Source organism: Gymnodraco acuticeps, unplaced genomic scaffold (assembly GCF_902827175.1).
Source record: "Gymnodraco acuticeps unplaced genomic scaffold, fGymAcu1.1, whole genome shotgun sequence".
In the NCBI taxonomy this organism is placed as follows: Eukaryota; Metazoa; Chordata; class Actinopteri; order Perciformes; family Bathydraconidae; genus Gymnodraco; species Gymnodraco acuticeps.
In genome coordinates, this window is record NW_022990021.1 from 936,280 (window position 1) to 952,084 (window position 15,805).

General features: G+C 42.2%; 1 protein-coding gene across 1 annotated transcript; it reads right to left on the bottom strand.

Moving 5' to 3' along the window:
* Positions 1 to 75: 75 nt before the first annotated feature.
* On the bottom strand, positions 76 to 9,000 carry ankha (ANKH inorganic pyrophosphate transport regulator a). Its single transcript, XM_034214058.1, has 12 exons — positions 8,428 to 9,000; positions 7,217 to 7,433; positions 6,919 to 7,037; positions 6,578 to 6,661; positions 6,320 to 6,490; positions 6,083 to 6,217; positions 5,354 to 5,446; positions 5,184 to 5,276; positions 1,664 to 1,793; positions 1,452 to 1,575; positions 1,158 to 1,257; positions 76 to 953 (listed from the first exon to the last, which is right to left on the bottom strand). The coding sequence occupies exons 1-12, from the start codon at positions 8,521 to 8,523 to the stop codon at positions 822 to 824; spliced, it is 1,494 nt and encodes a 497-aa protein (XP_034069949.1). The 5' UTR covers positions 8,524 to 9,000; the 3' UTR covers positions 76 to 821.
* Positions 9,001 to 15,805: the final 6,805 nt, after the last annotated feature.

Genomic DNA, 15,805 nt, shown 5'->3' on the forward strand with positions numbered 1-15,805 from the left:
AACTTTTACACATCCAGCAGTGGTGTCTGAAGTACCACACAAAACAAAAGGATTTAAAGCAGATGTCAACAAAGCAAAGGTTAATAATAAAGCAATTTATTTGCCAAATAAGAATGCCTATACAGTATATACAGTACATACGACAGAAACTACCAGGGAAAATGCTTGGCAGAACAAAAGTAGATGGACTCCCAGACTGCATGGAAAGTGAACAATCATAACTGTTTTCTGTAACACACGCAATGATATAAGGAGGGATTCCTGACCCCTCAGGGCATTTAAATATACACATTGCATTACCTATATAAAACAACAATAATCTGTACACCGGTGTATGTAAAATACGATTGCACAACCCAACAAGTCCCACAATATGTCTATTTGATTTCAAGCAACGCTCTTGTCGCTTAATCTTGATATAATGAACTCAGTATTTTTGGCAACTCCACTACCACTCATCAGACGTTTCATTCTTGTTGCTGAGGAGGAACAGTTCTCCTGTGTCGTTTTCCCTTGTTTACCAGTAAACACAAGTGGTGAATACACCGCCTGATGTGATGATGCAAAACTATGAGAACGGAGGAAAAAAGGGGGGTAGACGTAACGGTATTTAAACTGATTAATGATCACTTTGAGGTGCATGGCTTTCTTTACAGTGTGCGTTTAATGGTGTGCAGGTCGACGCGAAGAAGACTTTGTCACCCTTCTTCAAAGTCTGTCGGGAGAACCTCTGAAACCAAACCATACAGTAACACTGGAAAGTCTCCTCTTCAGCAAAATTCCACATGGAGGTCTGCTTTACTTTCCCCTGCAGTCGCAGTTCACTCCTGTTCCTCCTCCTCTTCCTCCTGGAGCTCCTCAATGGCGTCCATCTGAGTCCTGGAGCACACCTCGCTCATAGGGGCGGAGTCCTCGCCCTCCACCACCAGATCATTGGACATCTCACTGTTTTTCTGCAGAGACGGTGGAAATAAAAACCACAAAATCCTTAAAAGTCGCTGAGAAAAGGAGAACTGGTGAGTCTGGCTCACTCTAAACGCTATTATGATAGGTGAAAGACACGCGTGGTTAAAAATGGTTGCCGGTTGGATTTGCAAAAGCATGGAAAAAGGTGTGTACTCTCACACTTGAAATGACCTAAACCCAGATGTTCTCACCTGTTGTCGATAAACATAGCACGCTGCTATGGCAACCATTGTCGACTCTCCTATGAAGCCGGCCAGGAGGGATCCAACCCCGAGTGTGGCCCCATGGACCCTGAAACACAAAGGATTATAATGAAGGATTATATTAGAAGTGTGGAAGTGAATCATCCGCTCCGATCTATCTTTCCAGGAATTAAAATACTTGTGAAAAACAGATTTGACCAGAATAGCTCACATTATGAGGAAGCCTGAGTCACGGTGCTGACCTTTGTGACCCTGACAATGTTCTCTGAAGTTTTGACTTACCCCATATAAGGCAGCACAACCAGACTGGTGATGAGGACAATGATGCGGAGAACTGAGCTGGGGGCCAGCACAAAGGTCTTTTTCAGGGTCATGAGCCATCCAGTCAAATGAGCCCGAACAGTCACTGCAAACACAAAAAGTGGAAAAATCACCCCACTGGTCCGAGGAAAGCAGCTGGACACTGATGCTAAAAAACTAATAGAGTGTCTTACCTGGCACGGGAAAAAAGGAGAAAATTCGGAGCGGGACCACACACAGATCAGCAAAAGATTTATCCACTCCAATGACATCAATCAGGATCTTCTCTGATAAACCAGGAGTCCAAAACACCACAAAGCAAAGCTGGACACAAAATGAACAAAAGCAACATTTATTTTTTGTGTTCACTGCTCAATAATAGAATCGCCCGGCATGCCTCATTAGATTTCATCGGTTCATTAACTCAAGAGGTATCAGATTGAATGTGGGCCTTTAAAGCCCACATAAAACAAGAGAGAGAGCAAACACATGACAGACAATGCTATTGTTTCCAGAAGCAGGAGCGGAGGCACATGCAAAAACCAAAAGCATCTCAGAGCTTTTAGTGTATTATGAACATTTTAGGGAGTGTAAAACAGAAATATAACCTTGTCTGATCTCGTGAATTTGTTTAAAATAGCTTCAAGATATTGTCTCTGCACTCCAAATTAAGATTAAGGTGTTTTCCCGGAATGTTTGTGTCATTCAAGGCCAACACAAATCTCACATCCGTGCAGAAAACCAAAAATACTGATAAACTTTCCAGAATTCCTCACTCACTGTCAGCCTGCTGTCAATAAAGCTGATGTCATCCCTGTCTTTGCTAGCCAGTCACATATTATACACACTAGCCCAGTGAAACCTAGATGCGTCCAGAAATCTGCTTCTCCATCTGCGCTTTCCATCAATCATGCTGCTTGGGCATCAATGCAAGGAGGTGAGACAGGCTTTCTCATTTTTAACACATCTACATATTCCACTGTTAAAAGTGTTCCTTATTTGAATAACATGCAATCAGCTATCAAACTCTTTTATTGTTATTTTGTCTCCAACAGGACAACAATTGTGTTGAGGAGTCTGGCATTGGCCATTGTTTTTCTTCCATCACTGAACCCTGAGCTCCAGGTACATTCCACAGTGTTTAAGCAGGCCCCAAGCCTTGTTGTTTAAGCAGGTTGAACAAGACAATCCTGAACTGACCTCAAGTTAAAATCTTCATGCAGGTCTCGCTACTGCCTCACATACACACAGTTTTAAAGCAAGTCTCAGGTTTAGATTTCCTCCCTCAAAACAATCTACTTGAATTAAACCAATATAATTTCCACTTCTTCTTCACTGCTGTTAGTGATTAAACGGCAACGCTGAGACCTCATTTAGCTGGAACTGCCGTTGGCCTTTGACACAGAACCACAAAATCATCCTGTCCACCCAATCTCGAGTACAGCACTGCTCTGGTTTCTTTCTTAAAGAGCTTAGTTTTCACAGGGATTGCTTAAAGTAGTTTGGCAAGGAACGAGTCAGAGCATCAGTTTCTTTACACTGGGATACCGCAGGGATCTGTGCTTGGTCCCCTTGTTTTTTAATATACACCAAATCTCATTCCAACACAAGGATTTCTCAAAAAGAAAGACGATTGAATGTTGCTTTTAACATAGTGGTTCAAAATGGTATTATCCAGTCGCGATTTATTGTACTCGATTTAGACAAACGCTTCTGCTTATATAACCTTATGCTGCTGGCACTAAGTGATACTTAATGGAAACATTGATTAAGTGAAAGAAGAAAGAAGACATCTCCCAAAATCAGGAAAAAATTCATTGAGCAAAAGCCGTTAAGAGGTGGTGTTGTGGTTTTTGATCCCTTGAACCAATATAAATGAACTTGTAACTGATTATTTCATTTGGTATCACCTTACCATCTATCATTATTTTAGCAAGATGGAGCCACATAACTAATTTGTTTGGCTCTAGTGAAACCACTGTCTCCCCTGACTCAGCTGTGGTTTCTATAAACAAGGTGAGACATCCACACTCACTGCTTCGACAGCCTAGAGCTAGACAGTCTGTTTTCATATGATGACGGTTTTGTTATAGAACATTAGTCAGTTGCTTTCTTAAATACACTACGCCTGCTTCTGCTGTTGTTGTACATTGTGTTTTCTCTTTTCCATGTATAATCAGAACAAGTTCTGGCTTGACGGCTGTCTGCTTGTGTTTTCAACAACGATACGATGATATCTATCTGCCTGTTCTGCTGTGTCAAGCAAACACACCCTCACATGCATGTTTACAGCACTGGGATTCCACATCTGGCGAGCCACACTCCTCCTCCCCCTCCTTAAAGACCCAACCTTGGCCACAAACTTCCTGTTTTTCTAATTCGGGTTGCTACAAAAACTGGGACAAAGTCTCTTTTTTTTTTTTGTATTATCATTGACTAGAAAATACCTAGATAATACAGTGTTTTTGTCAATCTGCTGGCATAATTATCTAAACTTTTTGCAACAAAAAAGCAACAGCGTGTGACTGCAGCAATCATTCTTTAACCGAAAAAGTTCACCTGTGAGGGGCTTTTGAAATGTGTTAACTCATGTTTTAAGTGAATGTCTTTTTATTAAGCTTTTAAAGCTTGGGTGGGAGTGTAGCGGCGGGAACAAAAGCCCCCTTAGCCTCTTCATAAATTCCATCCTAATGTGTCTCCCTCTCTCAGCAACCTGAAACCACGACAGGATGGAAAAAGGAAAGTACATTTAGTACGCCTGCAGCTGAGCTAGGGACCCCCATCACTTTGAAAATTAGTGTACAGCTGAAGCAAGACGATTACCTTGAAGCTCTTTTCTAAGAACTCCTAAATGTGTCTTAGTTTCTGAAATAGGTCACGTTCAGTATCTCATAAAACATGTTGACAGCACTGCCTTTGGGAATGTTTTCAAAAATGTGTCAAACATGTTTGTGCATAACACTGGACTGGTTCTGCCAGTCTTTGCTCTGAACCCTGACCTACAGTACATGCAAAGGTAATCATAGCAGAAGTGTTGTGTGTCAGGGAGAGCGTTCTGCCTGTGGGCGCGTGTTTTTACTTTTTCATCAACACGTGCAGAAATAGATTTACAACCCCAAAATAACTATCTATAATAAATCTGCTGTAGAAAAATATGCAGTTTATGCGGCATGAAAAGCATCTTAAATACATCTTCGAAATTTAAAACGACTCGCTTTGAATATGACTTAAGGCACTCTGTGGGACAGCTGACACCTACTGTAGGACAAGTCTCATTGAAGGACACTTCAATGAGACTAAACAAATACACAGCAAGTGCAGGAGTGATTATTATGAAAATGAATACTGAACTTAATAGTAGCTGTATCAATTTCCAGGATGACAGCAATGCTTGCAAAGTAATAATATCAGTTACTTTATGAGGGCTGTCAACTTTGATTGAGTTAATAAATCATCAGAATATATTATAAATGAAAAAGCACTAATTTTGCCAAGAGACATTACATTTTTAATAACATTTCTAATGATATCTGCATAAAAAGCTAAAGACATCACAATTGTTGCTAATGTTTTCTTTAAATATTCCAGTCAGATGCTCGGGATTGTATCCAGACCGTAAAAACAAACGGTTCACCGCACATTCATGCTGAGCTCATTGGTGACATATTGTGAAAGTTTAATTACGTGTCAGAAAAATATTAAATCTCATCTTACCGTCAATGATATAGCCAGACAGCAGGAGGTAAACTTCTTAATGTGCGACTTGGTGACAGGGGAGCCAGCGTCCAGCTTATTGCTGGGATTGTTCTGTTGGTAAGAGAGTAATATTAGTGGTATAAACTGTTACCACTGCAGCAAACACTAGTAATAGGAGTGTGGATTACCTTGTCAAAGGCAGGGTACACTGCTCTGAGTTCGGTTAACCAGCCGTAGGGCATGTGACCCACTGGGTATGTGGCCGTGAGGACAGCCACAGCCTGGAATGACAAAGACAGTGTAGGTCATCATCGCGCCACTACTGTAATGTTGAGAATACCACATGCGGCACACACAGCTAAATTAATGACAGGTGTTTTACAATAGCAGTGTATGGTTTCTAACAAGTTTACGATTGTAAAGCAGCCTTGAGCTGGTCATTGTGTCCCAAACAATGGGCAGTGTCCAGCTTTACGCAGGAACAGTAGGGCCATGAAGGAATGTTTTCACTCAATGTAATCATGCTCTGACTTCCACATGAACGTGGTGAATCACCCAAACCACTGACAGCCTGTGTTGACTTCCAGTTCGTTCTAGTAAACAGCTTTGTGTTGTCTCCATTAGTTTAGGGTCTCTGTAAGCCAGAAAGCTCCAGAGGGAGTGTGTAAGCATCTGGCTTTTCATCTGCAATAACTTGAGGGGAAAATTAGCCCAGTGGCTTCACAATGCTGTAAAGTCGTTATTAACGATGTCCACCAGCAGTGTATAATTATACTTGTGTTATGTTTAAGTAATTTGTGGCAGCTTTAGTTATAGCATCCAGATTTTATGTACACTTTAGTTATCCCTATGTCATGATAAGACGTGCCAGGAAAAAAAGTAGTTCAGATATGTTTGGTGAATTAAATTCCTAATACCTCTGTGGATTCAGAGGTCCCCTTGAGGTCGCGGGACACAAAGAGGTTGACGATGGGTCGGCTGATACGCTGAGTGGCCAGGATGAGGGCCAGAGGCCACCAGAAACTCAGCATCTTTTTGATAGTGGCATCGCCCTGCAGGGATCAAAACAAAGCAGATAAATCACTGTTGTTTTTAGAAAAGACAAGTCTAAATCCTTATTTTATTATTTAGAATAAACAGCAAACAGCACTTACGCCCACATCCATTCCACTGGATTCTGGGATGTTGTCGTGGATGTTACAGTAGTAACCCAGACCCACAATGGTGAAACGGACCAAGGCACCCATGTACAGGGAGAGGATGGGGATGAGTAGAGGCTCCACACATTCCAGGTTACTGTGGAGGAGAATGGCCACGAACACAATCTGCAGGGAAGACCAGTGATCAGAAATCATCAAAATCTTCAACTTTTTTTAATGTTCTGAATTAAAGAAAAGAATGGATCTCATTACCTGAGCCACAACATCAGAGATGGAGGCTGAGCCCACTATAACGCTGTACTTGTGCTTGAGAAGAATCCCTGCGTGGATCCACGCCTTCAAAACAGAACAATGGACAGAGATGTTATCCCAAGCTTTACACTCAAAACAAAGGCTCTATGTTGGGCATTTTCTCGACCACAAGCTGGATGACAGGCTATAAAGCATAATGAAAGAGAGACTTTAGCACGGGGAATGCACCTATCACTTGAAACCAGCCTGGAGAGGAGATTCAAAAACAGCTTTCTGTAGGTCAGGTGTTTAAATCCACGACTGCATTATGTAAAAATAATTCTGCAATACTGTACACTCACCATTGCATCCAGCAGAGGGAACGCTGCCAGGTAAAGGAAAGCCTTTCTTGTCTTGTTGCCCACAGAGTCATCCACATGGTGGAGCTTATTAATGATATAGTATCCTAAATCTGTGTAAGCTATAGACACAAAAAAAGGAAACCACAGGTCAGTGTTTTGAGCAGTAAAGAGGAAGAAACGCTGTCAGAGGGTGATACAGTAATGAAACTTTAGAACTCCACAGATACTTAACTTTTACAGGATGCGGTTCAAGCACAGCGTGTCATCTGATTTGCACAAACAACCCTTAAACACACACCTATCAAGATGTGCAGGACGAACGCGATGACCCCGGCCGTCACCATGCAGAACACAGCCTTCCTCCGGTCCCTCTTGCTGTTGACAAACACCAAACCCACATTCTTGAAGTCGCTCATGGGTCCAGTGAAGAACTTCATCAGGGAATAGGCCAAGCCGTAGCTGGCCAGCATTTCAATGGCATCCTCTTTGACGGTGGCTATGCCCCTGTTGAGGGCCTGGAAAGTATAATATGGGTTGGAGAGGGTGAGGTTTCCGGGCAAGGAGACAGCACATGAGGGAGGGGGAAAGAGAAGTTCAGTATGGCAGCGTGACCAGCCCACATGACCATGACTTAGCCGAACCTTATCTCTGACCAGATGGCCCTCCATCCCATTCAAACTGAAGACCTGCATGTGCTTTACTGGCACAATAAAAAGTGAGACCTTGAACTAGTGCAAAGCAGTGAGTGCCAACATAATGTCAGGACAGGAAACACCCACACTATATTCCAGAAGTGTTTCCATTTGGAACAACTACTACAGCTGCCCTTTTCCTTTGCATGACTGTGTGTGCTATTTATACCAGCTAACAGAGACATTACATAAGCTTAATCCTGACATGAGCAAGCCACAATGTGTGTCTCACACTATCTGCTCTTGGGAGAGGGCAGCCTCCAGATCAGTCTGAGGAAAGACAGGAAGTGTCCAAGCAGGAAATGACAATCAAAAGGAAATCAAATGCCTGTACGTTTTATCCGTGTACGTGATCCGCCATGACCGAGATGTCCTGATAAATCATTTGACAAACAAATCACAGGCAGGTAGTGCATGTCTAGGTCAGGCTGGTTAATAAATGAAAACCCGCAGTAGCTCAATACATTTGGTGACAGAGGTGACAAAACATCTTCTCAGAATAAACACAGGCCCTCCCTCTCTTCCTCTTCACCCTAAATAATGTATATCTATCCTAATGGGTGCCTGTCAGCTAAGCTAACTGTAGCTACAACACAAGCCAACCGTCTTTAACTGACAGCACCAGGGTCGTCATTATCACGGTATTATCTGGAGCTTAAAAATGCTGCTCAGCAACAGCAGAGGTTGACACACACAAACACAATTCTCACAGCGGTGTATAAAAGGCGTTTAAAGCGTTAGCCACTGCTATCAAACGGCAAAGCTTGCCTTTTTGTTAATGAGTGGAAAAACAACGCTAGCAAATGAGAAACGTTACCTGCTCTCCGAGGTCGATGGCAACATTGGTGATAGCCAAAGGCACCAGAAAGCGGATGAGAGGCCAGTAAGGACTGAGAGATGGAAACTCCACCATAGTAAAATCCGGGATGACAGAGCGAGGGGCATCTGCCTCGGTCTTGGTTGATAAAAAAATGAAAGATGAGCGGCTAGAAGAGTCACAGCACGGGTATCTGTTGCGATGCAGGGAGGTTAGGGGCAGCGGCGGGAGCCGGGGCGCTCCTGTGGCAGCGCTTCACAATGCTTCGATGCTGCTGAGCGGAGGCGAAGGTCAACGAACATTTCAGACAGGCGCATCTTCCTGGCAAATCATCATCAAGGGGGTGGGAGAAGCAAGGTGAGATGAAAACAGCGCCGAATTTGAGAGAGGAAGCGTCCCACGCTATCGGCTGGTAGAGGTTTGGATACAGGCGATAATCCGACACTCGTTGGATTATTTGACTCGCTCCGCATCTGACTGCGCCTGTGCTACGCAGTCCTTGTTGTTGTCCCCGAGGCTGGAACACACTGATGCCCGCACGTGGGCCAGGCATCCCGGCCGTGACATCATCAGCAAGTCTCAACCTGGTTTTTATGTGTACTGCCTGTACACACAAGACTGCATAATAGGTGGTTACAGTACAGCATGAACATAAGAACAGTGTTTCTCTGACTATTGCTTTAGCTGGTGGTCAATGTGACCAGGCTAAACATTATTTCGAGGGGATATTAATTCATGATGTGTCAGCCTCCAACATTTTTGAAAAATGTAATTGGTCCCTTGTACAAAAATAGAATGTGCAGCTGGATTAACATGATGTCAAACCCAAACTCACTAAAATATTAAAATGGTTCAAGCATGAAGAAATGTTGTGTGGAATGTGGAAAATGTTTCATATTGTAACCCTCTGTGGGAACAGAAATTAGATCGAATACACAAATAAACACTGATAAAACCATTTCTAGTTAAATACTGACCCCTACTGGACAAAGAAGCAACATTCTTCCAATTTCAAAGCCATGTATAATTTAACTCATTTAAATTGTTTTGAATGCTAATGCCTAGTAAAAAAACGTTTTAAAGAAATGCAAATAATATGATAATATTTGGTTATAAAAAGTATATGATGTACTTCTACATCACATGCTCTGGGTTGGGAGTATTATTGTGTGAGTCTAACAAAACAAAATAACATAGTTACTTTGATTTAAGTCCGTGTATCTACCGTCCATTTGTTTTTCTTTATTAAACAAGTAAACGGAAGAGCGTCTGAGAGGCGTTTTTGCTTTTTACCTTGAGCGAGGGGCGGGGTGAAACTCACGGAAGTGATTTCAAAACAAAAGCACTCGTTTGCTAAAATCACACTTTGAATCACTACAGTATCCTGCTGAAGGAACGGTGATCATTATAAACAAGGGGAATTTAGCGATCACAACGAAAACGGTCAAGAAACATATTGAGCCCAGAAAATGGATGTTATTAAGGGCTGTAAATATAATAAGCCTATGTCTAAACATTGTCTGGACAACATTGTTAGGAGATTTAAACAATAGCCTACAGCGATTCTGCACTGCGGTCAACTCAGCCGCCTCTCGAGTTTGTTTTTTCAAATCAGCTGCTCTTCATTATTCCTGCTATATTTGACGTGTGATACAAATATTTTTTACCTCAAGTTCTTAAGGAAACTGTTGGACTCGGTACTAGTTTGACTTCTACCAGGAAAAAAATGAAGTACTTTTACTGTGTAGGCCTACTTATGGCGCGTTTCCACTACACGGCCTCGCTCGTTAGGACTGGCCTGCTCGTTAGGACTGGCTCACATGGCGCGTCTCCATTACAGTTTAGGAACTGGGGTAGTATCTATAGTAACGCAGTGTAGGCGGAGCGATCGGCTTGTTGTTGTCCTTCACTACGCGATACTCACTCTTCATCTTTTTCAGTTTTTCCCTACACTGCAAGACAGTCCTCGGGTAACCGCTTCCGCACATCAGTGTAGAGACCTCCTGAAATACTTTCATATTGCGAGTTGTCCCGTCGAGCTCCCGCTGGATCTTGTCATCTGCAATAAAATGTAGGAACGTCGTAACTTCCTCGGCGGACCACGGTATGCTTTTCTTTGCCATTTTTGTTGATCCTCTGTTAACAAAAATGCTGCAAGCTTCGCTATATATAGGCTATATATATATATATATATATATATATATATATATATATATATATATATATATATATATATATATCAGTGGCGTAGCTACCATAGGGCCAGGGTGGGCCCAGGCCCACCCAGTTTACTAATTGGCCCACCCTGAGAAAGCTTCGGTGTCATTTAAAAAAAAAATGTTTTTTATTTTTTTTAATTATTTTATTATTATTATTATTAAAAAAAGTATTCACCCATTGACAATATCCAAGAATTCAAAGTGAAATTCAAGTGAACAAATATCGAGTTTAATTAATGTTGTATGTGTTTATTATCCTCTGAACCGAACTCATTTACAGTAAAAACTGATTGTTGGTTCCGGCGCGCGCCATAATAACATGAGAGAGGCAGAGAGCTGCCTGAAAAATAAATGATGGCTCAAAGTTCACTAATGAACTTTGTTTTGTTTTTTAAAAGCCAGACTCCAAGAATAGCCCCCACTGCCCTCATCTAGCAGCGATCTATACGATCATTTTCTGATAACGATGAAATAGCCCCGCCTCCCTCTCCCCACCTCTCCTGCTGCTGGGCTGTTAGAAGAAAAACAATGTTAACGGAAACTCTGCTGCACGGTTCCCTCGTCCCTTGGAAAAGGTGGAGAGGTGGGTGTTTTTCATTTGCTGGTGGACAGTCCGGAGAGATATACACAGGGTTGGGTTGTAACGGAATACATGTAACGGCGTTACGTAATCAGAATACAAAAATCAAGTGTATTCAGCTGGCGTTACATTTGAAAAATGAGTAATCTGATTACACTTTCGTAAACCTGAAGTGAATACATTTTGGAATACTTATTGGAATTATTGGTGGAAAAGTTTCCTCAGAAAATGTAATATTCATTGCCGGCAGAACCAGGCCCGGCTCCAGGACGAAATGACTGAGGGGGCTGATAAAAAATACGAGGGGGCGATTCCTGGCAATGTAATGAATTGACACACCAAGCGTTTTTCCTTCTCACTGCTATTCTGGATTGACCCCTCTCATTCTGTTATTTTCCTCTGATCTTTAACGATAGATAGTACATTATCAGATGGCTGCACTTTGGTTAACAGACTAACATTGATTTCCTCAATGTATAAATTGACAGGCTCTGTAATTATACCATAACCGTTTCTCCTCTATCCCTTAACTCGTCTTCTTATCAGATTTACTATCTACTCTATATCAGGATTTTCTATAATCTGGGGATTTTTTATTTCCAGGATTGAATGTTCAAATTAAGGCCTAAAACCTGGCATTTCATAACAAAGTGACTAATATATAAACCAAATGTAATATTAGATCAAATACTACACCAAATGGATAGTCCCCTGGTTTGTCTCTAACTGCCATGAGAAAAATCAGATCAATGTTCCAAAATCCGTCACTAGATGTCGCTCATTGTCCCGATACGGTCAGAGCCGGCCCGACCCATTAAGCGACATAAGCGGCCGCTTAGGGCCCCGCAGCCACTAAGGCCCCCCTAGCAAAAAAAAATAATAATAATAATAATCTCAGTACACCGTCGCCGTGATAAGTGTGTTTAATTAATTGTGTTAATATGCCTAGATTGCACTCTCAAAGTCATGTATTATATTATTGAGTCAATCATATATAATACATTAACCGTGCTTTACCTGAACCTCATCATGACACTAGAGAGGACGGCAGGACTGACGGCAGGATTGTCATTTCCCGTGTTCAGTGAATTCAAAGGCAAGACACCACCAGACCAACCAGAGAGTTGAATGGAAATGTAATTGCTATAGCAACTCCAACAATTGGCCTAGCAACGGCTTAGCAACCCCATTGTTTTGTTATGAAAATGCATCTATATATATTTATACACATTCTCGCGAGATCTATCAGGGGTCGTTGTAAGTTAAAGCGTGAACTGTTACTTGGCTAATGTTGTTATAATTCTCAGTATGTGAACACAGATCGAAAATGGAAAGATTTCTCACAAGTCGCTAGTCAGTGTAAACGACCGCGATCTCCAACATCCGTGTGTGGGTGTGTCTGTCTGTTTGCGGTGTGGTTAAATGCCACAGCATGCCAGTTGAAACAGTGAACGATCGTGTACTTGTATGCTTAGGGTGTAATGGTATTACATTACATGTCACTTGTTAAACACTTTTATCCAAAGCGACTTACATACTCAATACTGTGGGAAATCCCCACAGGAGCAATTTGGGGTGAAGTGTTTTGCCGAGGGACACAACGACATGCTGACTGCAGTGGGGTTTGAACCTGTGACCCCTTGATCCGAACACCAACACTCAACCCACTGCACCACACGCCTATTATACACAAATAGGCCTATTGTAGGAGCACAGAAACAGTGTTCAAATGTTGCTTTTACCAACTTATGTTGGTTGTGCTTACCTTGCAAAGTAATGTTATAAGTGTCAAAGGAATGTTTTAATGTAAATATTAATGATATTATTGTAGCGTGTCCAAGTTAATAGTTATGTCAGTTATCAGATGTGCACAGTTTAGTACATTTGTAAAGTTATTTAGGCAATGTTGTTTGTGGGAGTTAGTGAGAGACCGCCCCTTCCAGGTGTGTGTGTGCGTTTTCCGGTGTGTGTGGAGGGAGTATGAGACGGTAGGAGTTGTGTTCGAGTGTGGGGAAAAGTCATAATGAGTGTTATTGATTGGTTCTGTAAGGTGTGGCTGTGGCCGTCAATAGGCCTACCAGAAAATAAAGAGAACATGTTCGACATTGAAGGCTCGTGATCTGTGATTTTGAATAGCTACAATATGAACAGGCTCGTGCTTGGCCCACTGGTATTGTTTGTTTATTTATTTTGAAAATTAACTAGCAACGCCGTGCTGTCATATAGCAACTGCTAAACTACTGCAGCAAAAAAATCCTGGCGCCGCCCATGCTGCCTGCCCACATATCTGATCTAAACATAGTAACGTGTGTTGGGGGAAATAATTATTTAAAGTTATTTAATAATTGTGACATTTATTTTACTTTTCGATGGATGAATGATGCTCAAAGTGAGGGGGCAAATAATACAACTGAGAATGCCCAATGCCCCCTTTTGCCCCCTTGTGGCGCCGGGCCCGGGCAGAACTGTGTGCACACTGCACAGCGCTGCAGCATGTCTGTGAGCGAGAGAGAGATGCAGCGTGTCTGTGAGGCCCCGCCCCCGCACGCAGATGAGAAAGAGAGATCTCTTTTAAAATATAATGAAAGTTAGAAACGGAGATGGTTAGATAAAAATGTGCAAGATAACGTTTATGTAGCATTTCTTTATTGTCGAAATGATGACATTTATAACGGGTGTTATGGAAATCTAAAAACCCCAATACTGTAGAGTACAAGTCAGAAAACAAATAAATGGTGAATCAGACACAGTTGTCTTTCTGGTGATGTTTATTCGAGGCCTCAAACAAACATCAGATACAATAAAATATAGACACAGGTCTCACAGAGTATAGGATACTCTGCCCGAGTGTGCGCAGTTTAATATAATAGCAAAGCAATATAAAGGGAGAGTAAAAAGGTGGGGAGGAGAAGAAATCTTCACACGGTCACATTGTTATTAGACACCTGGCCTTGAGCTGTAGAAGTTCTCGTGTGACTTTGTGTGAGTCAACTCAGTAGCCAAAAACAGCTCTGTGGCCTTGAAGTAGAGAAGATAGAGGAAAACAGCACATCTAACCAAATGAGAAGCATTTGGTTACTTTGAACATATCAGGATATAATAAAATGTCCACTACATTCCCCACTTTTGATCATACTTGATCAATAAAAACAAATGACAGGATAGACTGATATAACACATCAATGAATACACTCCATCGCTGGTTTAAGTAAACACATCACAAATATATCATAGAAAACTGGCTGTTTGTGTGGAGGACAGACTCCAATATAATGTAAACATAAGAGGAGAGTACACTCGATTCACATGATTATATTGATTATATTGTAGTGTCGGAATCAGACTCTTCTGATAAGAGCTGGTCTATCTCACTGTGGCGCAAAGGATTGTCTTGTAATGGAATAGCAGTACACTGAACGAAAGCTGAGGATACCATGCTGGAAACGCACTTCTTCAGTATTGGGATAATCAAACAGACATATAATATGACACAGGTCAAGAGCAAATTGGTGCTGCATGAGCATATTCTAGAGGCTATTATGAATGGGGCATGACCTGGAAGCCTTGCGTCGTCTCGTAAGTGAGGTTCTCTAGCCGAACGTGTAAGGTATCTATGTTATGGGCATTGTTTACTGTACCCCACCATGGAAACAAGCCACCAAAGAATTTAGCTCCAGTGGACGTCAGCTCTCTTTTTACCTTGTGGTGGTCCGGGTGTTGGAACTCTGGGTAATGATGTGTCGTGTACATTAAGGACGTGAGGACCGTGACTGCTGGATTCAAATCCACTAGAGTGCATGTACCTATCCAGAGGGGAGCCAGAACTTGATAGAGCTTGTCGCCGCACAACCAAACGTAATCTTGTGGCGAGCTAAACCCAGCATCACTGGGCCAGGCCAGTTGGAGGGAAATATGGTTAACATCAGGGAATGCTACGTTAGAAAGGATTCTTCCAGGGACACTGAATATGCAATACGAGATATTGTAAACACTGTAACTGCACTGTGCTATCTTCCCCATCCCTTAGAGTAATGTTACCAATCCCTGTCTTGACCAGCCCCTCTGCCCATGTGGTTCGCCCTGCTTTCCCCATGTACCTCTTAGATACCTCGATTTCGGCTGACATGCTGTGTGCTGACCATGGATACATAAAATATAGGACTAGTCCTAACACAACTATCATGGCAAATATGCAGAGGAACCATTTTATGATTGTCCAGGCTCTCCGGTAGTATTGCTCACGGTTGCGTTGTCGTTTTCCCAGGCGAGCCGTCATCACGAGGTGGGAATGCTCCATGGGGTGTGTGTGTGTATTCCCTCGGTCGATGTTGTGACACAGACAGTCAGACTCCGCACACCGGTAACACAAACGAGGAACCAGAGGGCATATGGAACCGCTCAGCTGGCACTCGCTCGTGATACCTTGTGTGTAGTGTGTTTTGGTGTATGTAGTGCAAGTGTGGTGCAAGTTGGTGATTAGGACACATCACTTGTTGTCATCTACTTCTGTTGGTGATTAGGACACATCACTTGTTGTCATCTACTTTTGTTGGTGACTAGGACACATCACTTGTTGTCA

Bases quoted from the DNA above. Each gene is read 5' to 3' on its own strand.
- ankha (XM_034214058.1), bottom strand. From the start codon at position 8,523: ATGGTGGAGTTTCCATCTCTCAGTCCTTACTGGCCTCTCATCCGCTTT. The intron at 7,434-8,427 runs GTAACGTTTCTC...TATACTTTCCAG, and splicing joins CCATCGACCTCGGAGAGCAG to GCCCTCAACAGGGGCATAGC. The intron at 5,447-6,082 runs GTATTAGGAATT...TTGTCATTCCAG, and splicing joins GGACCTCTGAATCCACAGAG to GCTGTGGCTGTCCTCACGGC.